At 42.1% G+C, this 25274-nt stretch overlaps 1 protein-coding gene and 1 long non-coding RNA gene across 5 annotated transcripts in view; one reads left to right on the plus strand and one right to left on the minus strand.

The window, feature by feature from the left end:
• MON2 (MON2 homolog, regulator of endosome-to-Golgi trafficking) overlaps positions 1 to 25274 on the minus strand; it is a 156180-nt gene that overhangs the window by 54279 nt on the left and 76627 nt on the right. For all 4 annotated transcript variants that reach the window (XR_014709113.1, XM_084610419.1, XM_084610417.1 and 1 more), the window contains exons 12-22: positions 24874 to 25106; positions 23243 to 23324; positions 21114 to 21295; positions 18476 to 18588; positions 17661 to 17765; positions 17190 to 17270; positions 17031 to 17104; positions 16863 to 16953; positions 15329 to 15430; positions 12403 to 12513; positions 8147 to 8322 (exon numbers count right to left, since the gene is read on the minus strand). Coding sequence is in view for 3 of the 4 variants with exons in the window: in XM_084610419.1 (XP_084466545.1) it covers positions 8147 to 8322; positions 12403 to 12513; positions 15329 to 15430; positions 16863 to 16953; positions 17031 to 17104; positions 17190 to 17270; positions 17661 to 17765; positions 18476 to 18588; positions 21114 to 21295; positions 23243 to 23324; positions 24874 to 25106 (1350 nt within the window). In the remaining variant the exon portion in view is untranslated. The remainder of the gene's footprint in view (positions 1 to 8146; positions 8323 to 12402; positions 12514 to 15328; positions 15431 to 16862; positions 16954 to 17030; positions 17105 to 17189; positions 17271 to 17660; positions 17766 to 18475; positions 18589 to 21113; positions 21296 to 23242; positions 23325 to 24873; positions 25107 to 25274) is intronic.
• LOC311510780 lies at positions 264 to 6286 on the plus strand. Its single transcript, XR_014709140.1, has 3 exons — positions 264 to 597; positions 3085 to 3171; positions 3922 to 6286. It is a non-coding gene; the product is annotated as an uncharacterized lncRNA (long non-coding RNA).

Here is a 25274-nt window from a genome sequence, read left to right on the forward strand (position 1 = left end):
TTGGATTATAGAATTATATATAATTCTGGATTATGGCTCAATCCAGAACATAAATTCAGAGAAGGTCCAGAGTGTAGTCTGAATAGAGGTGCATCAGTTCTATAATGGCTGAGCCCCGTGAATAAAATGTTTGTTTTCAGTTACCAAGCGCTACAAGTAAGAAAAAAAACAGTTACCTATCTTTTGTAACTGCTTTTCTTCGAGAGGTGTTGCTCATGTCCATTACAGGTGTTTGTACACCCACATGCACAGTCATCGGAGATTTTTGCCTTAGCAGTATCTGTAGGGTCATCTGTAGCATCCCCTTGAGTGCCACGCTCATGTGTTGGTATATTAGGCGCTGACGATCCTATGCCCTCTCAGTTCCAACTCCGACTGAGGGGTCGGAGGGCGGGTAATGGAACAGACATGAGCAACACATCTCGAAGAACAAGTTACAAAAGGTAGATAACCGTTCTTTCTTCTTCGAGTGCTTGCTCATGTCAATTCCGTTCTAGGTGACTCACAAACAGTATCCTCGGAGCTGGGTTCAGAGTTCACGGTCTTGTGGCTTCTAACATTGCTCTACAGAAGCCAGCATCTTCCCAGGCCTGCTGGGTAAGTACCAGGGTGAAAGTAACTTAAAGGACTTACATTACACTTGAGTCCTGAGGGGGGCGTGGCCTCAACTGGAAGAGGTGGGGCCTTTAAATCAAGATTTAAAGGCCACAGGGCTCCAGCTGTGACTGGGAGCCCCAGGACCTTTAAATCACCCCAGAGCTACCAGCTGCAGAGGCAGCTGAATCCTGGGCCTCAGGGGTGAATTAAAGGGCTCGGGGCTCCGGCCGCTGCGGAGCTCCGGGCCCTTCAAATCACTGCAGGAACCCTGCTGCTGCTACCCTGGGGCTCCGGCAGCGGGGCTTAGGCGCTGCTTTGAAGGGCCCTGGGCTCCCTGCTTACTTTCACGTCTGGTAAGTGCATAATGGGACGAGAACGTGTGGATGAACAATCAGATGGCTGCCCTACAGATATCCTGGACAGACTAGGAAAACTGCTGAGGAGGCTTACGCCTTGGTTGAATGGGCAGTTACAATTGCCAGAGGTGGCACCTTTGCCTGATTGTAGCAGCAGCGAATGCAGGCAGTGATCTAAGAAGAAATTCTTTGAATGGACACTGAATGATCTTTCATCCTGTCGGCCACTGCAATGAACAATTGCAACGACTTGCGAATTGGCTTGGTCCTTCAATTTAGAAGGCTGGCGCTCTTCTGACATCTAGGGAATGCAATCTACACTCCTCCTCTGACTTATGTGGCTTTGGAAAAAAAGACAGGTAAGTAAATGTCGTGGCCTGTATGAAACTGCTAGACCACCTTGGGTAGAAAAGCCAGGTGCGGCTGCAGCTGGATCTTGTCTTGTAGAAGACCATGTAGAGTGGTTCTGAGGTAAGCGCCCTAATCTCAGAGACCCAGCAGGCAGATGTTATTGCAACTAGGAATGTGACTTTCCAGGACAGAAGGAGGAGAGAGCAGGAAGCCAGAGGCTCGAAGGGGCGTCCCGTGAGTCGTGACAGCACAAGATTCAGGTCCCATTGTGGAATAGGGTCCCTGATGTGCGGGTACAGACGCTCAAGGCCCTTGAGGAACCTGGCAGTCATGTCCTGGACAAAAACCAACCTACCCTCGAGCAGTGGATGGAAGGCGGAAATAGCGGTCAAGTGGACTTTGATAGTTGAAAGGGACAATTAGATGCAGGAGGTAGTCCAGGATCAACTGCAGCAAGGCCACTCAGGCCGAATACCTTTATCCGAGGTCCAACAAGCGAACCGCTTCCATTTGGCCAGGTAGGTTGCTCTGGTGGAGGGCTTTCTGCTGCCCAGCAGGACCTACTGGACAGTGGCTGAGCACTCCTGCTCCTCTGCATTTAACCATGCAGCAGCCAAGCCATCAAGTGCAGCGCCACCAGGTTCAGGTGCAGAAGACTGCTGTGGTTCTGGGACAGCAGGTCTGGCCTGAGCGGCAGCTGTAACAGAGCAGCCACCGAGCGGTCCAGAAGTGTGATGAACCAGTGCTGGCATGGCCAAACGGCACTATGAGGATCACTTTCGCTCTGCTTGATTTTCATGAGGACTATGTGAATCAGCTGCACTGGAGGGAAGGCAAACAACAGAGCCCCCAACCACTGGAGCAGAAAAACGTCCAATGGGGAACCTCTGTCAATCCCCGTAATTGAGAGGAAAACGTGGCATTTCCAGTTCTGCCTGGATGTGAACAGGTCCACCTGGGGAGTCCCCCACCTCTGGAAGATGGAGCTGAACACTTCTGAGTGCAGGGACCACTCGTAGCGAGATAAGAAGGTCCTACTGAGGTGATCTGCCAAAGTGTTCCTGGCCTTGGAGAGGTGTGAGGCTTCAAGATGGATGCCATGTTGTACACAGTAGTTCCAGAGCTTGAGGGCTTCCTCGCAAAGGTCAGGTGGTGTGGCTCCGCCCTGCTTGATATAGAACATAGCCGCTGTATTGTCCATCAGGACCTGGACCATCCTGCTTTTTAAGTGAGCTACGAAGGCTTGGTAGGCCAGGAGAACCACTCTCAGCTCCCTAATGTTGAAGTGTAGGGAGTGATCCTGACTCGACCAATGATGCTGCATGCTGACATTGCCCAGGTGGGCTTCCCACCCTAGATCTGAGGCATCAGAGATGAGGGTCACCAATGGGGATAGAGCCGCAAAAGGAACTCCCACCAACACCAATGCAGGACTCTGCCACCAGGTGAGTGACGACAGTATGAGGTCCAGGACCCTGGCCACATGGTCCATGCTGTGTCTGTTGGGGACATAGACCAACGCCAGCCATATCTGCAGGGGCTGAGGCGAAGCTGCACATGGCAAACCACATATGTGCAGGCCACCATGTGCCTCAATAAGTGCAGGCACATGTGAGCAGTAGTAAGAGGATGGTCTTGCATTCATAAGATGAGGTCCACCATGGCTTGGAACTGAGCCGCGGGGAGGAAGGCTCTGGCCTGAGTAGAGTTGAGTACCACTCCAATTAACTCTATGTATTGTAGCAGAATTGAGGTTGATTTTTTTCTCATTTAACAACAGCCTCGGGTTGTGACAGGTGGAACAAACAAAATGGAGATGCTGCCGCACTGGATCCCGAGACCAACCCTTTATTTGCCAATCATCAAGGTATGGATAAATTTGAACACCCCAGCACCTTAGGTAAGCAGCATCTAGTGCTATGCAATTCTTGAACACTCTTGGGGCTGATGGGAGACCGAATGGCAATGAATGGCATGAACTGGAAATGGCATTAGCCCAGCGTAAAATGAAGGAAGCACCTGTGCCCTGGGAAAATGGAAATATGCATCCTTCAGGTCGAGGGCAGTGTACCAGTCTCCCGGATCCAGGTAGGGGATGATGGAGGCCAGGAAGACCATGAGAAACTTCAACTTTTTGAGAGACTTGTTGAGATGACGCAAGTCCAAAATGGGTGTGAGGCCCCCTATTGCTTTCGGGATTAGGAAGCAGCGGGAGTAAAACCCCTTTTCCTTTCATGTCTCGAGGGACTTCCTCCACTGCCCCCAGGCACAGGAGGGTCTCTTGGACTAGGAGTTGCTCGTGAGAAGGGTCCATGGAGAGGGATGGGAAAGGTGGGTGGAAAGGAGGGTCAGCCATAAACTGCAGGGTGTAACCTGAGAATATTACTTTGAGCACCCAACAGTACAAGGTCAGCAGAGACCAGGCTGACCAGAAAGGGCAGAGGTAGTAGAGGAAACCTTAGACCCTGGGAGGTGACCAGGGTGTCATCCTCGAGCACAACTTCAACATGACTGCCTCTGGCCTCCTTGGTTCCTGGAAGGGCCAGGCTGAGAAGATGAATGGGAATATGATGTGTGTCGCCGCTTAGACCCCTTGTCTCTATCCTTTCTCCTGTAGGTGCTCAGCTGGGGAGTCCCGAGCACCTAGACCATGAAGGCGGAGGGCAGAACGGTTTCCTGGACTGCTAAGGAGTATGAAGGCCCAAGGAGAGGAGGGTGGCATGGGAGTCTTCAAGGCCATGGAGTCTCAAGATCGTGAGCTTGGAGAAGAGCCCATTCCCCTCAAATGGGAGGTCCTGTATAGCGGCCTGCATCTCCTGGGATAACCTGGAGGACTGCAACCAGGAGCTGCACCTCATGGCCAACACAGAGGTGACCACCCTGGCCACTGAGTCAGTAGCATCCCAGGCCCCCCTTGCCACCACCGTGCCTTCATCCACTAAAGTGGTGAACTCCTGAGCTTGGTCCTGTGGGAGGGCCTCCTTGAATTTTTTAAGGGAGTCCCACAGGTTAAAATTGTACCTGCTTAACAGGGTCTAGTAGTTAGACATCCGAAATTGCAGGCTTGCCAAATAAACCTTTCTGCCAAGTAAGTCCATACAAGATTAGGGTTGGAAGAGACCTTAGGTGGTCACCTAGTCCAGCCCCCAGCTCAAAGCAGGACCAACACCACCTAAATTACCCCAGCCAGAGCTTTGATCAGTCTCTTGGAGTCTGTTTTTTGGCGTGCCACTGACTTGGCCCTGCCTGTCCGTTTCATTAATGGCAGACATGATCAGTGATGCTGCTGGAGGGTGCACATACAGATAGTCAAACCCTTTCAAAGGGAGTAATACTTCTTTTCCACCTTCTTAGGAGCAGGCAGAATTGAAGATGGGGACTGCCACAGTGATTTGGCAATCTTAAGGACCTTTGGGTGGACAGGCAGCGTGACCCAGGCCATGGGAGGGTGGGGCGCGCCTACCCGTTTGGGAGGGACCCGCCACTGTTTTGTCCAGAGATGACAACGACAAGTGCACTGCTGGGGGAGGGGCGGGTTCCCTTTCCTTCTCTGGGAATGGCTCCTTAGGTGCTGCAGTTCGATGCGCTGCCTTAATGTCAGATTCAGTACCGTACCCCGACTCCATGGACTGCAGTACTGGGGGCTGTTTGTCCAAGTCCACCAAGAAGGATGGTGGGAATATGAGACCAGCATCACGGACACAGCCCACGGGTTCCAGTATGGCCACCGAGCGGGCCACTTTCCCCGCCGCCATGCCGTCTCTGCAGGTGCCACGCCGGCTTTGCGGCTTGGTGGTGAATTACCCCTCCTTGGAGGGGGGCTGAACTCTTGGTCTGAGTCCGACCATTGCCCTTCTGGTGACCAGGGCACAGCTGTCAAGGCCTGAGTCTGCTGACACTGGTCGGCAACCGGTGAGGCGAGGATCGGTGACTGCCCGACAAGCGGTACCGGGGGGATGGAGACTGGTGCCTTGACAGGGAGCAATCCCGCCCCAGTTGGGACTGACATCTGGGAGACCATCTGGGCAAGGGTGACCTGCACCACAGTGATCTTTCATGGGAAGCTTGCTGGTATCGGTGGTAGGGGGACTGGTGCCTAGACTCTGGTGTCCCATGTCTCGTAGGGGAGAGTGTGGTGCCAGGGTCCTAGGCTGCAGAGATGGCGATTTACACCTGCGGTCTGGGGACCAAGGGTGCACCACTGCCCTATGGGCCGGTTCCATGATTGGCTTGCCCTTAGGTGCTGGGGCCTTACCAAGTCTGGCATCAGGCACAGTCTCTGCAGTACCGGTCAGCCAACTTGCTCTTTAGCTGCCAGGGCCACTTCGGGCAATGAGGGCCTGAGGAGAAGCTGGGGTCCCCTGTTGCTCCTGGGAGTCAGATCCCGGGCCAAGCTTGGGGGGGTCTGACCTCAGTGGTACCCCCGTGATGGGCACATGGTCTGACATATGAACTTTGCCTGAAGCCCCTTTCCCCTCCAGTACCAGGGGGCTCTTCTTCTTTTGCTGCTTCTTCGGTACTGGAGAGGGGAAACAGTGTCAGCAGTGCGCTCCACACCGATGCTGAGGTGCGTGGTGTGGGATCCTAGTGGGATGGCTCCAATACAGGACTAAATGCAGGCTCCATGAGGAGAGCCCACTAGTGGATATCCCACTCCTTCTGCATTCTGGGGCAAAAGCTCTTACAGATTCTGCACTTGTCCTTTCTATGGGACCCCCTTAACCACTTCAAACTGCTGGCAAGGGGGTCACTACAAGGCATCAGCCTGTTGCATGACAAGCATGGTTTGAAGCCGGGAGAAAGGGGCATGTCCCGCTCAGGGGCAAAGTCCCAGCTGGGACTCTACCTACAAACTAAACTAACATTTAACTTAATGGCTTACTAAGTACCTACAAACTATATACGAAGAAAGAAAAGGAGTACTTGTGGCACCTTAGAGACTAACCAATTTATTAGAGCATAAGCTTTCGTGAGCTACAGCTCACTTCCTCAGATGCATATCGTGGAAACTGCAGCAGGCTTTATATATACACAGAGAATATGAAACAATACCTATTCCCACCCCACTGTCCTGCTGGTAATAGCTTATCTAAAGTGATCATCAGGTGGGCCATTTCCAGCACAAATCCAGGTTTTCTCACCCTCCACCCCCCCACACAAATTCACTCTCCTGCTGGTGATAGCCCATCCAAAGTGACAACTCTTTACACAATGTGCATGACAATCAAGTTGGGCTATTTCCTGCATAAATCCAGGTTTTCTCACATCCCCCCTACCCCCATACACACACAAACATATACGAAGAAGACACACAATGGGCTGTGAAGAACTGCTAATGCTCTTTGCCGATGCAAGACAAGGAGCTCTGACCAACTGTCCCAAGTGGTAAGGAGGAACTGAGACGGTATAGGGTCAGCAGCGCCTAATATACCAATGCATGAGCACAGCACGACCATCCGGATACTGCTAAGGCAAAAATCTCTAACTACTGTGCACATGGGCACGCACACACCTAGAATGGAATGGACATGAGCAAGCATTCGAAGAAGAACTAATTTTCTTTTGTAATTTCAACATTGGATCAAATTACTGATCAGTAATATTTTTCAACACATATTTTTGTGTCTCCCGCAATGGCAATGCTCCCATACTAAATGCTTCAGAAGAATGCACAAGAAACCCCATAATGGACAATTATGGGATAATTTGTCTATAAAGGAAGGTTTTTCCCCTAATCCCTGTCAGTCAGTGGTTGGTTTATGCCTTACAGCATGTGGGTTTATATCCTTTGCAAATATTTTCTCTTATGTAGTTTATCTTATAAAAATAATGAGAATAACTAAACATCTAATATTTTTCTATTAAGTTCTTGATCTGAATGATATTGTGAAGAAATGAGTTCTGCATGTTAAATTATGCATTCTGTAAGAGTATTTCCTTTTAATGATTTTAAATTTTTAGCCTCTTGCTCTTGCACTATGAGAAAGAGTAAATAAGCACCTGACTTAAATTCTCTGTATTAAAAGTGTGGCTTATTTCTTGCCCTCTCTGCTTGTTTTTTAGGCTTCTAAACAGAGATTATTAAAATAAATTAAGATCAACACTATGTAGCAATTGCTCTATGGCCCAGAGGGAGAAACCATTAAACATTTTCTGAGTTTAGTTGCTAATATTTCTAATCTTCCAACAGGGTGCATATACAGAGCAGGGATATTATAAAGTAAGTTCTATCTTGATTGAGAGAATAAAAGGAAGGACATCTGTAATGAAGATATTTAGGAACGGAAATCATCTCAGGCCTTTTTCTTTATTGTTGCATGTATTTTCATAAGCTAGTGGAAAAGGCCTCCAAATTTCTCTTGTGAATCACTTAATTTTATTTTGTGGGACTTGGTCTCCTAAAATATTACAAACAAAAGCATGGCATGGGTTTATTCTGCCTCTAATAATCTGCCAGGTTTAATGTAAAATTTATCAGTATTTTTACTGTCAAAATTCACCATTAGTATCAAAATGTATTTAATTCCACAGTAATATAAAACAGTAACATACCCTGCATAAGTCCCTCTCTAACACACACATCTTTCAAAGCCCCAGCCTTTCCATAACATATATACTAATGGCATTGTCAGTACAGATCTGCAGATTTTCAAGTGAATTTTTTCAGTCTTTTGAAAGATTAATTCAGTAGAAAACTGACAATCTGTGCCTTTAGGCAAAGCTCCTTTTCGGTGGAGTCCAGCTATTTAGAACACAGAAATAACTAAAAAAAATTATGAATATTCGTAAATGGTGAGTTCTCTGCTCTTCTTATCTATATCAGGTTTATATCAACCACTTACCCTTGATCACTTCTGATTGCTCCCATGACACCGAGGATTAATGGCCAGCCAGGTCCCAGACTGTCACCTTGACTCTGCAAAATCTGTAATACACACTCCAGTTGTTTGAGCCTGATATCAGGATGAATAATGTTTGACAGTTCCTTCAATGGATTTAGCAAAAGCAACTGCAGCCTCTAAAAATAAATAGAGAAAACAGCAAGGGGAGTAATAACTAATAAACAGATTATAATGCATCCTTATGAAGCCACACAGTACAAATCTGCATTTTTTAAAGTGGGATTTTCAAAAGTGCCTAAAAGCCCTCAGTGGGAGGCTGGGCACCTAACTTCTTTTGAAAATCATTTTAATGTTTTTTCCCCTCCCTCCTTAAGATATTATATTTCCCAACGAATTTGGAGACACTTTTAAATCTTGCAGGTGAAGTTTAAACTCTGAAAATGTAAAAGTATATTAAAAGATTGCAAAGTATTATTTAAAAATAAGCATCAAACATGAACAAAGAGATTGATCAAGATGCATCTCTCTCAACTATTCACCATTATGAGGGTTACCCTTTTAGACTCAAATGTATTTCAGCTACACAGAAACTTTGTGCAGTGTAAATGGAATTGTCATCTTGATAACTGCGAAGACATGCTAGGTCATTAAATTGAAGATACAGCTGAAGATTTTTTTTCCAGATTCTTTCAACCTTTATACCATCTATCCCTCCTTTTTGGGTCTTTGTTTCACATAGTATCAAACACTTGGGCTTTGGCAGGTTTTGGGAGCTCATGGCCAAGAATCAGGAACTCTTACATTCTAACTCAAGCTCGTGCAATGACTTATTGTGTGACCCTGAGCGACTCATTTAACCACTCTATCTCAGTTTACTCATCTATAAACTGGGATTAAGAAAAATCACATTCCTTGTAATTTTGCTTCTTGGACAACAATTTCACAAGAGTCTCATTCATGAGTTTCACGCCAGTGTGAAACTGGTTGGGAACTTCCATAACCAAGGATCCTTGGAGGACAATATACCTCTATGCAAGCACTCAATCGTTCCCAGAGAGTAGTCAGCAGTGGTTCACAGTCATGATGGAAGGGCATAACAAATGGGGTCCCGCAGGGATCAGTTCTGGTTCTGATCCTGTTCAATATCTTCATCAATTATTCATCAATATCTTCATCAATTATTTATATAATGGCATAGAGAGTACACTTATAAAGTTTGCGGACAATACCAAGCTGGGAGGGGTTGCAAGTGCTTTGGAGGATAGGATTAGAATTCAAAATTATCTGGACAAACTGGAGAAATGGTCTGAAGTATATAGGATGAAATTCAGTAAGGACAAATACAAAGTACTCCACTTAGGAAGGAACAATCAGTTGCACACATACAAAATGGGAAATGACCGCCTAGATAGGAGTACTGCGGAAAGGGATCTGAGGGTCATAGAAGATCACAAGATTAATATGAGTCAAACAGTGTAATGCTGTTGCAAAAAAAGCAAACATCATTCTGGGATGTATTAGCAGGAGCATTGTAAGCAAGACACAAGAAGTAATTCTGCTCTACTCTGTGCTGATTAGGCCTCAACTGGAAAGATGTGGACAAATTGGAGAAAGTCCAGAGAAGAGCAACAAATATAATTACAGGTCTAGAAAACATGACCTATGAGGGAAGATTGAAAAAACTGGGTTTGTTTAGTCTGGAGAAGAGAAAACAGAGGGGACATGATAACAGTTTTCAAGTACATAAAAGGTTGTTACAAGGAGAAGGGAGAAAAATTGTTCTTCTTAACCTCTGAGACTAGGACAAGAAGCAATGGGCTTAAATTGCAGCAAGGGCGGTTTAGGTTGGACATTAGGAAAAACTTCCTAACTTTCAGAGTGGTTAAGCACTGGAATAAATTACCTATGGAGGTTGTGGGATTTCCAACATTGGAGATTTTTAAGAGCAGGTTGGACAAACATCTGTCAGGGGTGGTCTAGATAATACTTAGTACTGCCTTGAGTTCAGGGGACTGGACTAGATGACCTCTCGAGGTCCCTTCCAGTTCTATGATTTTATTATTCTATACATGCATCCTTACACCCCACAGAACAGGTGGTATATTCAAATTCTATTTGTGTTAGTGGGTCAGCCACTGCTCCCCTCAACAGTCAGTGTGATGATGGTATCTTCAGACTAGGGAAAATTAGTTACTTTGTAATTCTGGTCCTTTGAAGTTCTCTCACAGAACTGTTATTCTCCACATAGACCACACACCTGCCTCTCTTGAAAGTTTGGAGGTTTTTACTTTTGAGATCACGCATTTTTGCCGATATGAAAGTGCATAAGTAAATGTTTCATCCTTTTACACCAAAAGGAACTGACAGTGGATCACACCAGTGGACTGTACCACTTGCACTACAGGATTGGAAAATTCCCCGTGTGGGGATTGATGTACCTCACTATAACTCTTTGCCTGGTAACTCCCAGAGCTAATCTTGTAATCATGTAATGAATGCTGAGAGGATGGAATCTTTAAACTGTAATCTTTCACAGAAGTGTTTTGAAGATTAACTATTATTTTGTGCAGGGCTTATGAATCTTTATAAAAGTGCTAAGCATTATTTTTTTATTAGTATTATTATTATTATAATATTAAGAGGCATGAGATGATACAGGCTTTCATTTATTTTTCATGGTTGACAGATCTTTAATTTTTTACCACGAAAATCATAATTAATGTTTTTTTCCACAGTGCAGTTTTTCAAATGAAAAGGAAAGTGATACAGATTAGCAGTAGTTAATACTGACTACTGAGTCAACTTTAAATACAATGGGAAGGAGAAAGGAGGTCTTAAAAGAGAAGGGCAGAGGATCAGAAAGAGACATTCCATGCCAAAGTCCTAAAGGCTTTTATTTCTCAAACTACCCCCCCCCCATTAAAAAAAAACCTCCAAAACATTTTACCCTAAATGGAACAGTCCATATCAAATTGAAACAAAAAACAATACTTTTATGTTCCTCCATGTTTCATATGTTATGTCATAGCCATCTATGCCCAACATATGCATTACTTTAATTTTTAGACAAATATACATTGAGTGAACTTAAAATTTCTCCTTTCAACAGTTGCTATTGTTCTGGTGATATAATTTTCCATTTCAAATATTAAATGACCAGAAGATTACAGGTCTCACCAGAACTTAGTCCTCTGTCAAAAGACACTGAACTTTTATCTCAGGCCTTGCTGGTCTGACTCCACGTGAAGGACTTGATTCCCTCAGTGCATTCAGCCACTGTCTAGCAGCACTCTGATTCTGTGGTCTAGTCTGTGTTAGCTCCAGCATACACCAATGAAGGACCATGGTAACATGGCTGCATCCTGCCTTTGGCAATTTCCCTAGGTTAGGGTGAATGTGACCAGCTCTGCCAGATTTCCGCTGGCTGAAAGTTTCCTCCCCCACGGTGGTTTTTCTCAGCTGGTCAGTCACTTTAAGAATCTGTTTCCTAAACTGAGTAGTGCCTAGCGGCCAGATTTAAGTAGAAAATCTTGCCTAAAAGATGCAAAGGATAAATAGAATCAAATTAGCAGTAGGAAAAGAAATCTGCATTGAAGTAAAATGTATTAAATAAAAGGTAGTATTTGAAAGAACCTAGTTTTATTACAGTTCTAAAAAAGAGACCTAAAATTTAAGTCAGAAAATATATATTGCCAAAGAATAAAAAAAATTATAGGGGCAGAGTAAGATAACAGAAAAGGGATATTCTTTTTTAAATTAGAGACAAAAAATTTAAAAAACAGCTGAAGAGAAAAAGCCAAAGCATGTGTAGGAAAAAATCAGCTAACTCACTCTCTCTCTCTCTCATATAATGGCTTTCTATAGAGAGAAAGGATAAAGATACAATTTATACACCAAAAGAATCTATCTTGTAATTCTGTGCCTTCTGTTAAAATTTTCTATATTCCTCTAACCATTTTAGAACTGTTTTGTACTCATGAGGGTGGCGCACGTTTTGTTCTACTATATGAACACAGTGAGTTAGCAACATCGTTCTTTATTCTCCATGTGTGACGGGAATAAGGCTGTAGCTGATCAGAATGCATGATCTCTGTACCTAACACACAAAGTTCCATCTGCAGTACTTATAAACTCAATAGTAAAACTGCTTTGTGAATGCCACCTGTTTGTTGAATTACCTCTAGGAAAGACTCTGATTTCATGTTTATTATGAATTCCAGAAAAGGAAAGCATCATTTCACAAAAACTTACTTTACCTGATTTTGTGATAATGGAGGGTCATGGTTAAATGTCAGCCCTGCTTTAATGAGAGAGGTTAACGCTTCTGCACCCCATTCTCTCATTCTGGAGTTTGGATGCTGGCAGACCTGAAGACACAGCATAGCCTTATTTAAAGCTACATTCATTTAAACCAAGATGATTTGTAAATTTTCACAATTCAAACTGGATATATAAACTATGTAGTGTTTTTAAAATAATTATATTAATCAAATATTAATTTACAAGAATAAGAAACAGCTGAAACCTCTGTATTTCACTATTTTTTCCTGTATTTCTCAATACAACCTGCTTCTGTCAATCAATTAGATGGTAAGGGCCTCAAAAGTTAAGACTAAGTTTAATAATGCTGAAGAACAATATATCTGTAGGAAAAGCTTACCTTCTGAATAAGGAAACAAGAGGAAGCAATAGGGAGAGAGGCAGAAGTAAACAATGTGAAAATCAAGGCAGTTCAAAATATAGTTTCACAAATTAAGTGAAAAGGCAATACATATAATTCTAATTTAGTTATTGGTAGCTTAAAAATGGCTTGACACAAAGAACTAAATTCTGCTCTAGAAGGTGTGCCTGTAACTCATTTTCATTTAACTTGGCCTTGAGCTGTTGTGAAACAAATACCCAGGTTCACTATCTATTTTTTAGTACAGCAAAAAAAATTCCTGAATGTAACAGTATGGAAGTAACCAATAAAAGCCAGCGTGTGCGTGTGTATGTATGTCTGTGTTTGGTTTGTCATACATAGAAATACACATTTAAATAACCATAAAATTATTGTACAAATGTTAGGAAATATAATGTGAAGACGACACTCCATTCTTCTTTCAAACCCTTGAGAAAAAGATAGGTATAATGCCATAAAACAATGAGACACTAAATTTTCACTGGCCTCTCAAAACTGACTTGCCTTTGTTTCTTGATGTAGCTCACATCAAGACTGCCCAATTCTAAATGTTCATTAATTGCTATTTGTAGTTCAGAGAAATTAAAATATTACAAATGCATACCATCTTCTGCAAAGCTGTGCAAACATACCATGAGCAGTTCTCCATGCTTTCATACTTGATATATCTGTCACAGTCTAAAGAAACAACTGTTTTGAGCCTTCAGTGACTTGTAAAGACAATGCTGTGCCAACCCCTTCTCAGTGGGGACGGGGCTGTAGGAGACTGTCAGGGATAGGCAATGCCTGTATCAAGGGAAGATTGACAAAGGCAAGGGCAGGTTCAACTATTCAGGGGATGTGATAGTGGGGAGAAGTGTCTCCACCACCCATGTCTACCACTCACTAGCCAAGCTTGAAGGGTGGCTCTCATGCCCTTTAACCCCAGCTATATATAAAACATCCCACGTAGAGCCCGGCACAGATACACAAATGTGTATCCGCATCCGATCCACGATCCACAAAAATTATCTGCAGATCCGCGTATTTGCAGGGCTCTACGCAGGGGGCCACGCTGAGGCTCCTAGGCATCCCCCCAGCCGGAGCCTGGTTGGGGAGAGCTGCGTGGGCAGCTGTGGGGAGCCCACGCAGAGTCGCAGACCCTCCACCTGCCCTCAGCTGTGCGGGGAGCCTATGGGGCAAGCATACAGCCGGGGCTGCTCTCAGTGCTCCCCCTGCTCCGGCAGGTGGAGGGTCTGCCATGGCTTCTCAGCTGGGCTCCACATTCACAGAAATGGTCCATGGATATAAAGCAGATATCCGTGGATTTTCAGGGCTCTCATCCCAGGCACACAGCAGCCATCCTGCTAGTATTGCTCCTGCTCTCCTTGCCACATACCACTGAAGTATAGTTCCAACTATGTTTCGCAGATGCTGGGTGGAGGGGGAAATTAGACCAAATTGCCAGTTTTTGGGATCAGGAAGGACTTTTTCCCCCCTCAGTGGAAGTCTGGCAGGGTGTTCACTATATGTTATCCATCTTTCTCATAACATCCTGGAGGCCCAATTTTAGGTTAATAAGGATTAAGGCATCACTTTAAAAGAACATTTGTTTATAAGTGAAATTTATCATCTCATTTCAAGTTGTGACTGCTGTCCCGCATGGGCAAGAGCCTGTAAGAGATCAGCTGCTGGAAGAAAACATAAGTAAGAGACCCAGGAGATGGCTGATACACTGAGCTGACCTGTAGGGAAAAGGGTCTTTTGTCTTAAGTCTTTGCAGACTAAGGTACCCTCATTCTTCCTCACAGAGGAAGATGAGAGGCTCTGGAGATGAGCTGAATCCCAGAGATTACGCTGAAGAGAGCCAACCCAGAAGAGTGGTTATTGCTTTAATATCTCAGGGAAATGTGCTCAACTTCATTTTGAGAGCATTAACTACCCAATAGGCTACATGAATCCAGAATTAAACTTCTCTGCAGTGGAAGTAGTATATAAAAATGGTAAACTAAAAATCATTTTGCTTTATCTTAACATGCTTAAAATGTATAAAGGCAGATATTTAACAGTGTAGAGAAAAAAATAAACAAAATTCCAATAACAGCTTTAAAGGTAAATGAGATATACACCAATTCTAGAAACAGGAAGCCAGACAAGCTAAAATTAAGAAGACTGATCAAAAGTTACATTTAGAATATTTCAGAGTAACAGCCATGTTAGTCTGTATTCGCAAAAAGAAAAGGAGCACTTGTGGCACCTTAGAGACTAACCAATTTATTTGAGCATAAGCTTTCGTGAGCTACGGCTCATTTCATCCGATGAAGTGAGCCGTAGCTCACGAAAGCTTATGCTCAAATAAATTGGTTAGTCTCTAAGGGTGCGAAAAGTACTCCTTTTCTTTTTATTTAGAATATTGATGTTTCTTTTTACCTTTTAGTTAAGTCCTTGCAGAAAGATAGCTATTAGCAAGATTTTACTAAAAGCAATATATAGTAGTATTTATGACAAGATAAATTAGTTACCTCTAGGAGGTGACCAGTCAGAGGTCTCCACAGAATCTCAATCCTATGCATGTTAACCAGTCCCGTTTCCAACAGTTTAGCAACAGCAAAAAGAGATGGTTCCTAAGTAAAATGGAATTAAAACACATGATTAGAAGTACTTAGTATAATTTTAGAAATGTTCCCCTTCTTTTGATTTACTGGTAAGATTTCCCCACTCATTACAGTCATTGTATTTGACAATTTATGGAAGTCACAGACCTCAAACTGCAGTTAAATGGGACTGGGAGGTTTCCACAGATGCATCAACTCTATGCTATTACCAGCCACAAGAGGACAGGAAAAGAGACAAACACTCCCTTTTGATAACAGTTTTTTCCTTTTTTCACTGAGTTTGCTTGAGTAGCAGGAGTATTAAAATCCCTCCCAAAGCTCTCTCTCTGGCATAATATTGTATTTTAATGCTATCCTTCCCAACAGAAAATCTGAACACACTTTACTAACAAAAGAATCGGATCTCTGTTCCACCATAACAGACTTAAATTAGAAATAAAAGCCAACAGTACAGATTATTTTATCTAAATATTTCGCAAAGCTCATATTACTGTTATCCTAGATTTAGGATCAAAATTGTAAGGTCCTGAAGAGATGTGATCAATCTCCCATTCATTTGATCTGTGTACAACACAGTAGCATTTTATGCTCAACTATAAAAAAAATTAACTACCACCACATAATTATAATGTGGCAGCCATTTTACTATGTTGCAGAGTGCACTCTACTATTTCCCCTTAATGTGAGATTCCTTGTTCTCATTTTTAGTTGATCTTAAATTCAAACTATTTTAACTCAATTTCCTTTCTTTGCATTTTGAAGTTCCCTCTCCCAGTTTTATAATTTTAGTACATAATGAATCAAAAAGCATTTACTCATTTTTCTATTTACTTCTCTCCTGAAGACGCTACCACCAAAGCAAGAGAACAAGCAACACACACCCAATACCACACCCCTCAAGGGAAATCCTCGCCCCTAAAGCTCCTTAAATATCTCTGGAGGGTAGAGGGCTCAGAAAGTTGTTCCACTTCTCTCCCCAGGACTCCCACGTAGTGATGTGGTTTTTTTTTTTTGGTTTAAACCAAAACTGTCAAATTTGTTTTAAAAAGTTTTAGAAGATATTGGTTGAAATGGAAGATTTTAATATATCCCAGAGCATACTGTATCATTCAAAACATTCTAGCTTTTCTGAAATCTTCAAAGCTTTTAAAAACTCATCCATCTACAACCTGATTATTCATGGAAATGCCCAACATTGCTTAATGTTAGAAAACGTGATAAAAATACTACATAAGTGTTCAGAGAAGATTTAGTAGCACTGCCAATCATTAATAACCAGAAAATTCCTTGTCTTAAAAATGTGTTAATTTTATGATCATATCATATGTAGCATTAGCTTATTTCGATATTAAAGAACAGTGATCTAGCTTAAGAACAAACATGAGTCTGACGCCTGTCTTACACATACATATCTGAAAAGTAATAACGAAGCGTTCCATACCTTGTTATTTCCATAGGCCATTTCCATGGCTTCCAGAGACAAGGAACAAAGGGCATTTATTAAATGATGTAAAGACACGTCATCAAGGAACCTGAAAAATACCAGCTATCAAAACACTGTCACAGCTGATACAAACAAATACTTAGATCATAAGAAAAGGTCTCTTACTGTGAGCTTTCAAATAGTCTTGAAAGTATGTTGGATATAACTGGTAAATCAGTCATAACTGCTGTAGTTAGAACCTAAGGGACAGAGAAATGTATTTTGTAGATTGCAAGAGAAAGTATTGCACAATCATCATATTACAGAATGAACAATTATGCTTACTGTGCTGGGTCCTTCTACAGCTCTCCCGGGTTTTAAGGCACCTCCAATGCCAGGCTTTAAACCCAAAATCCATACGAGATGCTGAAATGTAAAGGAAGAATTTCTGACTGAATTATACAGATAGATGAATATAAAATACTATATTTGTATTTTTGGAGATATCTGATCTCTACGTATTTTTCTGAGTCCCATGAGAAAAACCTTATCACTTTGTGAGAAGAAGCTAACACTTCTACTCTTTTAGCGACCAATCAGCCTGCACCTGCTCTCTCAGACAGATACAACAAACTAAGTTTAGAGGACAGTGCTAGAACACTCCTTTATGGACATTAGAGCATATAATGAGTAAAATACAATCTAAGCTTATGTTGCCATGTTCAAATCAATAATGCCCACATCTTAGAAATCATAACCCACCCCGAATTATAAGAAACAAATCAAAAAGCAATACATGCATTACCTACACCATACCTGTAGAGTAGCCAAGACAAGTTGCCATGATGTACCAAGAACGGCTCCATGGCAGTGAGCCAAGTTAAGTAATGTCCTCATACACTGGATATTTTTTGAAGTCAGCTAGACAGAACATGTTACATTGTTATACTTATGTATTATGAGAAATCAATGGTGTTGCTAGTAAAATCACTAATCTTAAAAAATATTTAATGATCTATTAAATTAAAAACCTGCACTTTTGTGATGCATCCATACCAGGGAAGTAACTCAACAGCTTTCAACAACTGGTCCCCCAATTCCCAATTGAATAAAGGTTGGGAATAGCTTGACAGTGTAAACAGAGTCAAATTATTTTCAGTTTTATTTCCAGAAATTAGACACTTTGTTTCTCCAGATGTCCGACATTTTTTTAAAAATGATGTTCAATCATATGACCCTGACTACGTTAGCCGTTTTTAAACCATAGTTGAGCAGGACAAAGGGTACCCATTACTGACATTCTTAGTCATGATAACGGGTCATTCAAGTACATAAAGAGCCACAGTGGACACCTCTTACATGATAACAGATCTTTCATGTCCACAGGTTCTCCCAACTATGAAAAAATTAGGAGGCTACTTTAAGTAAATGGGCCTCTTATTACAATACAAGATTATCCATTATCTCTTCTACAAGAAAATACACAAGAGAGTTCCAGCTAGTCACAATGAGTAGGTTCAGTTCACTGTAGTAGTAAGGAATCACATAGGAAAAAAGGGATTGGGAGAGAATCAGATACAGAAAAAGGATGCAATTCAACAGAAAAAAGTTACTTAGAAATTGTACTTTACCATTACTGTTCCCTGCGGCTGGAGAGCTAGCGGTTGCCCTACTGCTACAACTTGCTGATGAGACTCACTTGAGGGACTGATCATCTGAACATTCTGCCCCTGAATAGAATAAGCTAGAGAACAAAGAAAAATCCTCATGCAAAATGCAGTAAATATTCTACTAACTTGGCTGCAAACATGTAAGTAGTAACTTTACTCACATGAGTGGTCCCATTGAGAACTCTGCAGGACTGAGCCCAAAGGTTATATTTATAGCAGTCTCATTATGCCACTTTAATTTATAGGTAAAAATAGTCTCTTACTTACATTCATTATTGTATATGACTTTCAGCACAATACACACATTTTGAAAGGGAAACCATCAACTTAAAAGGACCTCATACAATCTCACTTCTACCTGAGAAATATGTACCTTAACTATTGTTAAAAATAAATAAAGGCTACTCACCAGTAACCAGTGTTTGAGATGAACTCTGCACATTCCCACTCTTTGGCTGTGTCAATGCCACCGCCTAGACAGTCCAAATGCACTGTTTGCACATCACAAGAGTGGAAATGTGCAAAAGCCATTCAAAGAACAATACCTAAAATTATTATTAGAACAGAAAAATTAGAAAAAGGGATTTTGCTCTATTTTTTCCACTTTGTTTACTTTGTGCATACTCGGTTGCTCTATTTCTTCTGTATAGTTCTCAGTCACCTTCTCTTGTATGTGTGGTTTTTCCACACACAAAAAGAGAAACATTTGAAAAATAAGAAAGGACTATAAAACCACTGAACTCAGAGAGGGACTCTGCAGGCACCTGGGTCTGCAGGCACTGCCCCCGCAGCTCCCATTGGCCGTGGTTCCCGGCCAATGGGAGCTGCAAAGCCAGCACTCTGGGCAGAGACAGTGTGCAGAGCTGCCTGGCCACGCCTCCCCCTAGCAGCTGAGCAAGGGGGATGTTGCTGATTCTGGGGAGCCCCCAGGTAAGTGCCACCCAAGAGCCCGCCTCACCCTGTCCTATGCCCCATTCCCTGCCCCCTCCCACAACCAAACTTTGCTGGTGCTCAGGGGAGGGAGGCATGGAGCCCAGAAGGGAGCCTGCTGGCCCCACCAACCCCCCTCGGCACCAGCGGGGGCCCCGGGCCGCACGCCGCTGTCTGCCCTACCCCTCAATTCCCCCAGTACCCGGCCGCCCTCTCCCAGCACCTGCAGCACCCCCAGGGCAGTCCCCGCCACCCAAGTTTTGATCAGGGGTATATAGTAAAAGTCATGGACAGGCCACGGGCCGTGAATTTTTGTTTACTGCCCATGACCTGCCCATGACTTTTACTAAAAATAAAAGGTAGCCTTACCTTTATATATACCATATAGTCATAATATGGCAAGGCAACTAATGGTCCCAATTGCAACATAGGCCAGATCATCCTCTCCCATGGAAAAACTCATGAAGGAAAGAGGAAAGGAAAACTCAGAATTTCCCCAGATCATTCCAAATTGGAGTGAGTATATTTCTGCTTTTGTCCCCCAAGAAACATCTGTGGCTTCTATACCTCATGGGATCTAACACAGGCACAGTGCCATCAACACAAGTACCCTGTACTTGCACATTGGTTCTGAAGGCTTCTTCCCCCACTAGTTGCCCAACAGGTGTGAGCTATATTTAAGACATGCTGTTAGGACTCCCCAGTCTGTAAATGTGACTAGAAAACTCTTCAAAAGGAGATAGTGCAAAAGTGCAGGGATCTGCAGGAAAGCTTAAAACAGCTTTAGCCTTTAACAATTTACAAGTAGATTTGCATTGTAGGTGGAGGTACTATACAACCTGTATTTGCAACCTGTATCTCCTCCTACCCCTGGCCTATCCCCTGCTCATGCAAGGGCCCTCAACCTTGAGGCATTCCCTGGTGAGATCGAAGGATAGCAGGAGAGAGTAAAGAACAGTGCTGCCATGGCAGCTAAACCCAACTTCCAGGAAGGTAGGGGAGGGTCCCATCTACTCACAGATGTAGTAAATATGATCCAACCCATGGAGTTACAAAAAATATGAGTACTATAACACAGGTTATTTTGGATATATTTTTGTGCTGTGTAAAAAATACATGTAAGAAACAATGCTTATAATTTTCTTGAAAATATGAATGTTGAGTTAACTTTTCTGCACAGAACAAACAAGATCTTTAAACAATTTTTTTAAACGTAATTTAGAAGAAACATATTCTCAGGATACACTGGATGGAGGCACAAAAGCCATTATATCTAGAACGCATCAACAACTGAAATGTCAGTTGCACATCACTTTTTTTTTTTTTAAACCAAAAACAGTTTTCTTTTTCAAAGTTTATAGTGGATAAATAAATCAAATCCCCAATGATGCAAAGTGTTGCACGTGGGCAGGCTCCAGCACCTGCACAGTGGGGCCACAGTCACGAGTATCAACTCTTCAGTTTTACATACAACATTGCCAAACATTTTATGGCAGCAGATACTAAAAACTTACATATGTTGACAGTCATGTCATGAAAAAGAAAAGTACTCTAAGTTTATCATTGTGGCTTGAGGTTATTTTTTACATTAAGCATGGGTTAATGTAGAGTGTGAAATAAGATTAAATGAACAAATGAGTATACAATTTAACCTTAACTATACCCTTACATTTGCTGGAGAGAGTTGTAGTTGTGCTGTTCAGTACAGTGAGGGCATAATGAGGAGGCAAGGAGCCTTTGCAAATGGCAGTGATAAAGGCATCTCTTGAAGTTACAAGACCCAGTTTTCCACAAAGTGCAGCCATGGTCAATTCTGCTTTTAAAATATTTTCTGTGGCAGCTTCATCCGTGCTGAAAAAAGTACAAAGTGTTTAATAGAGACAAGTCAGATAGTCATTATATAGATATAAGCAGCTGGTTAGAAGTACGGTGGTAAAACCCAGCAAGAATTCAAATACAATACTGTGAACACTGTCAAAGAGCAAATTTAACCAATTAAAAAAACATTTTGAAACTCTAATTCTTATTATATAGCTCTTCTATTCTGAATGATTTAGCATAAGGAGTGCAGAGTGGATGTGTAATTTTTTTAAATTAGCTTTCTACCACCAGAAGAATGTTTATATGGAGTCAAGAGGGTTTTTGGAAGAAAAATATCTAATTAAAAATATTGCAAAACCAGAGCTACTAGTAAATAAATCCCTCAATGGAAGCAATCACAGCATTTATCCTTTAAGTAGTATCATCTCACTGTACTGAAAAATTCCAGCTGCTCATGTAAAAATGATTAAGTAATTAAAATGTAAATCTTCAAAAATCTAATTTAATTGCGTCCCAATTTGAAGTCAAACCAAGAGGTGTGTATGAATGTAAATAATCTGAAGATCCCATTCTTTTAATATTTACAAGTCAAACATTTTTCTGTCAAATCTGGATACAAGGTGGTTCTCTCTAGACTTTTAACCAATTTTTTAGGTGTTGACCCAGGAGGAAGCTAAGAACATAAGAATGGCCGTATGTGGTCAGATCAATGATCCACCTAGCCCAGTCTCCTGTCTTCAAACAGTGGCCAATGCCAGATGCTACAAGAGAATGAACAGAAAAGAGCAACTATCGAATGATCCATCTCCCGTCGTCCACTCCCAGCTTCTGGCATTTAAAGATTTAGGACACCCAGAGCATGGGGTTGCATCCCTGACCATTTTGGCCAATAGCAATTGATGGACCTATCATCCATGAACTTATCTGTTTTTTTAACCCAGTTATAACAGGAGCAAAAGGTTTACATTTTAAGATGTATAAAATTTTTACTGAAAAAGATGTTAAAAAAACAACCCAGAAAAAAAATGAGAAGTCACATTGATACAAAGACACTGATCAGGATGAGAAGGTCTCTATAACTGAAAAGGAATATTCATCTTCAATTCGTCTAGCTCGTAATGAATTTTTTTTTTAATATAAATTACTGTATAGATGGCATTTAACTCTAGGTAAAATCCATCTTATTTTTGCACCTAGGGAAGTGCTCTTTTGGAGTGTTTGGGGGTAAAGGGGAACATACTTGCACATATGGTGGTTGTGTCCAGGACTTAGAGTTTGGGGAGGAAGTTATTAAATAGTTTCACCTTATGACAAAATGCCAGATTCCTAGAGATCCACCTCACTTAATGCTCCAGTAAAGGATACACACTTTAAACAGAATGACAAATTATTTTTTTTTATTGTTAGCAGCTACAGGAGTAATCCCTGACTCCTACGGAATTGTGGTCTAGTAAAACTTGGACTGTCCTTGTAATGGAAAAGCTTTCACACCAAGTATGTACACAAGAGAAGCACCAAAAAGAGGACAGGTATTAGAAATTTGGTCACCCTTTTTAGTGAGAACAGGGCGCCCCAGCTATCTGACCAGAAAATTCAGCCAGTTTCTTTGAATATTAACCTGATCCTGATTAAATAATAAGTAATGTACAATACACTGTGTTAAAGTTTTATTGTAACTTGGCCTTAATGAAAATTTGTTAAAAAAAAAATTAATTTCTCTAATAAAATGATTTCTCATTCCAGATAGAACTAGGGCTTGTGTCAGATTTTTGGAGATCATCAGGAAGATTATTCCTGCAAGGCCAGACTGTCCTTCCTTAAATCACATCACCACCACAATCATTCCTTCCCCATTTCCTGTGAACAGCTTCTTCTTCCACACCAGCCAACTACACAGGTTCCAAAAAAAATCAGTTTTGGACACAATTGTGAACATAACCTATGAAGGATCAGCAAAAATTAACACAGAGTGAGTACCTGGCATCAAGAAGCAGCGACAGTGCAGCAAGAAGACCACACCAGCACGCATTCACCATTTCTTCCCAAACAGCTCTGTTAACTTAAAAGAAAAAGATTTTATAGTACTGATAGATACTGGAAGTTTATTCAATAACTGTTGCAACAAATGCACAAATGCTAGCTGTTGGATCTTTTTTAGGCTAATAATGTACAGGCTAAAATTACTTTTATATTCCCCTAAACAAAAAAGTAGTCACATTTGAGAGAAGATTGCTAAAGTGAAAATATCACCCATGCAATCATTAAAAATTATGGAAACTGCCAGTTAGTCATCAATCATTGCTCTCTGACTCCTTACCTTTTTAACAAATTCCCTTGCATTTTCAACCTATAACTAAGGCTAGGATTCTGTCATGGAGGTCATGGAATCCATGACTTTCATTGACCTCTGTGACTTTTTTGCACAGGGGCTGGAGCTCCCAGCTGCAGCAGGGGGACCCCGCACAGCTGTCGATGGACTTGAACATTATCCATGTTGATTTTTTTCCCATCCTGCCCTGACCTTTGGCATGTCACGAAGGTGCATCATGTCAGGTATTCCTGTGGAGCCATGGCAGCAGCACCATGGAGTGCTCTGGATTTGTTGATGCCCTGGCCCATCCTGATGACATGCCCATAACTTCCATAGCTGGGAAAGCAGTACTGAGTGTTGACGCCTTAGCATGGAGGCATTCTTCTCCATGCAGCATTACTGCCTCAGGTTCCTGGCATACTAGGCAGCAATACCACTGGAGCCCAGTCTTTTTGTGCCCAGGAAGTGGGCTCACCACCACTACTTGCACCATTCAGGATCAGCTCCCTGCATCATTGCTGTTTCTGCCTCTTCCCTTATGTTTCTAATTAGGTTCCCTTTCCATCCTCCCTACTCATAGCCCCATTTAACTTTTGTTTCTCCAGAACCTCCATCTTGCCCTCTGCTGCCAGAGACCTCCTTCTCCCAGCCTATATCCTGCCATCCCAATACCCCTATTGACCAGGATGTCTCCCTGACCTTCCAGAGTTTGTGCTATGCTGGGTTGAGGACTCAGGTAGGCAGCAGGTAGTACTGGAGAACAGAACTAACTAGTAGGACTTGTTCTATTGCCTTTTTCTTGCACAGATAAAATAGTGTATAGCAAAAAAGGAAAATAACTTAAAATAGAAAAAGTGGCTTATGTCTGAGATGCTGTAAGCGTGGAACAGAGTGTGCGAGCGCATGCACACAAGTCAAGAGAGTTTCTAGAGACTGGCCATTCAGCTACAGAAACTCAAATGTTCCCAAAAGAAATTTCAAAAGATTATTTTCAAAAGCGTGTTCTGTCAAAGTTATTAAAAATGTGACCAAAAATTAAATTAATTTGCCCCAAGAAAAAGTTAGTATATAAAACTTAGAAACTAAATGAAAATGAAGTATGGAAGAGAGGATTTTGCTCCTGCTTTAAAATTAAATCTACAAGCAATTTTTATTATGGAGCTGCTAGGATGCAGCTATAAAACTCCATTTAAGACTTCTAAAGTAAATTGAATGCATCTAAAAATGCAAGGCATTTAATCATGAGATTTTATTTCTCTTATGTTGTACTTAACATAGTATCTGCATCTTTGTATACCTAGCTCCTTGTCAGTTTGGTCAGATACTGACTGCAAATCTTGCTGCTCCGAAGACTGTGTTGGTGATGAAGTTCCCTCAGTCATGGTCTGATTGTCTGTTTCAGCCTGTCGCAACTCTCCTTCAATCATGGTAGTGATACCACGGACAAGATCCAGTAAACAGTGGAATGCCACAGACATGGCATAACCTTCAGGAATTGTAGGTGGCTCTACTTTATCCAGCATTTCTAGGCTGAAAAATATTTTTGTAATGTTTTTAATTTGACAACAGTACTGATGAAGTAGTTGAATGAACAGTAATGAAAATCTGAGCAAATGAATTGACAATATTCCCACTACCCACTATTAAATTATCAAGAGGTCCTGAGGTAATATCCTAAATGGGTATTAAAGAGGTACA

Source organism: Lepidochelys olivacea (assembly GCF_965140295.1).
Source record: "Lepidochelys olivacea isolate rLepOli2 genome assembly, chromosome: 1".
NCBI lineage: Eukaryota > Metazoa > Chordata > Testudines > Cheloniidae > Lepidochelys > Lepidochelys olivacea.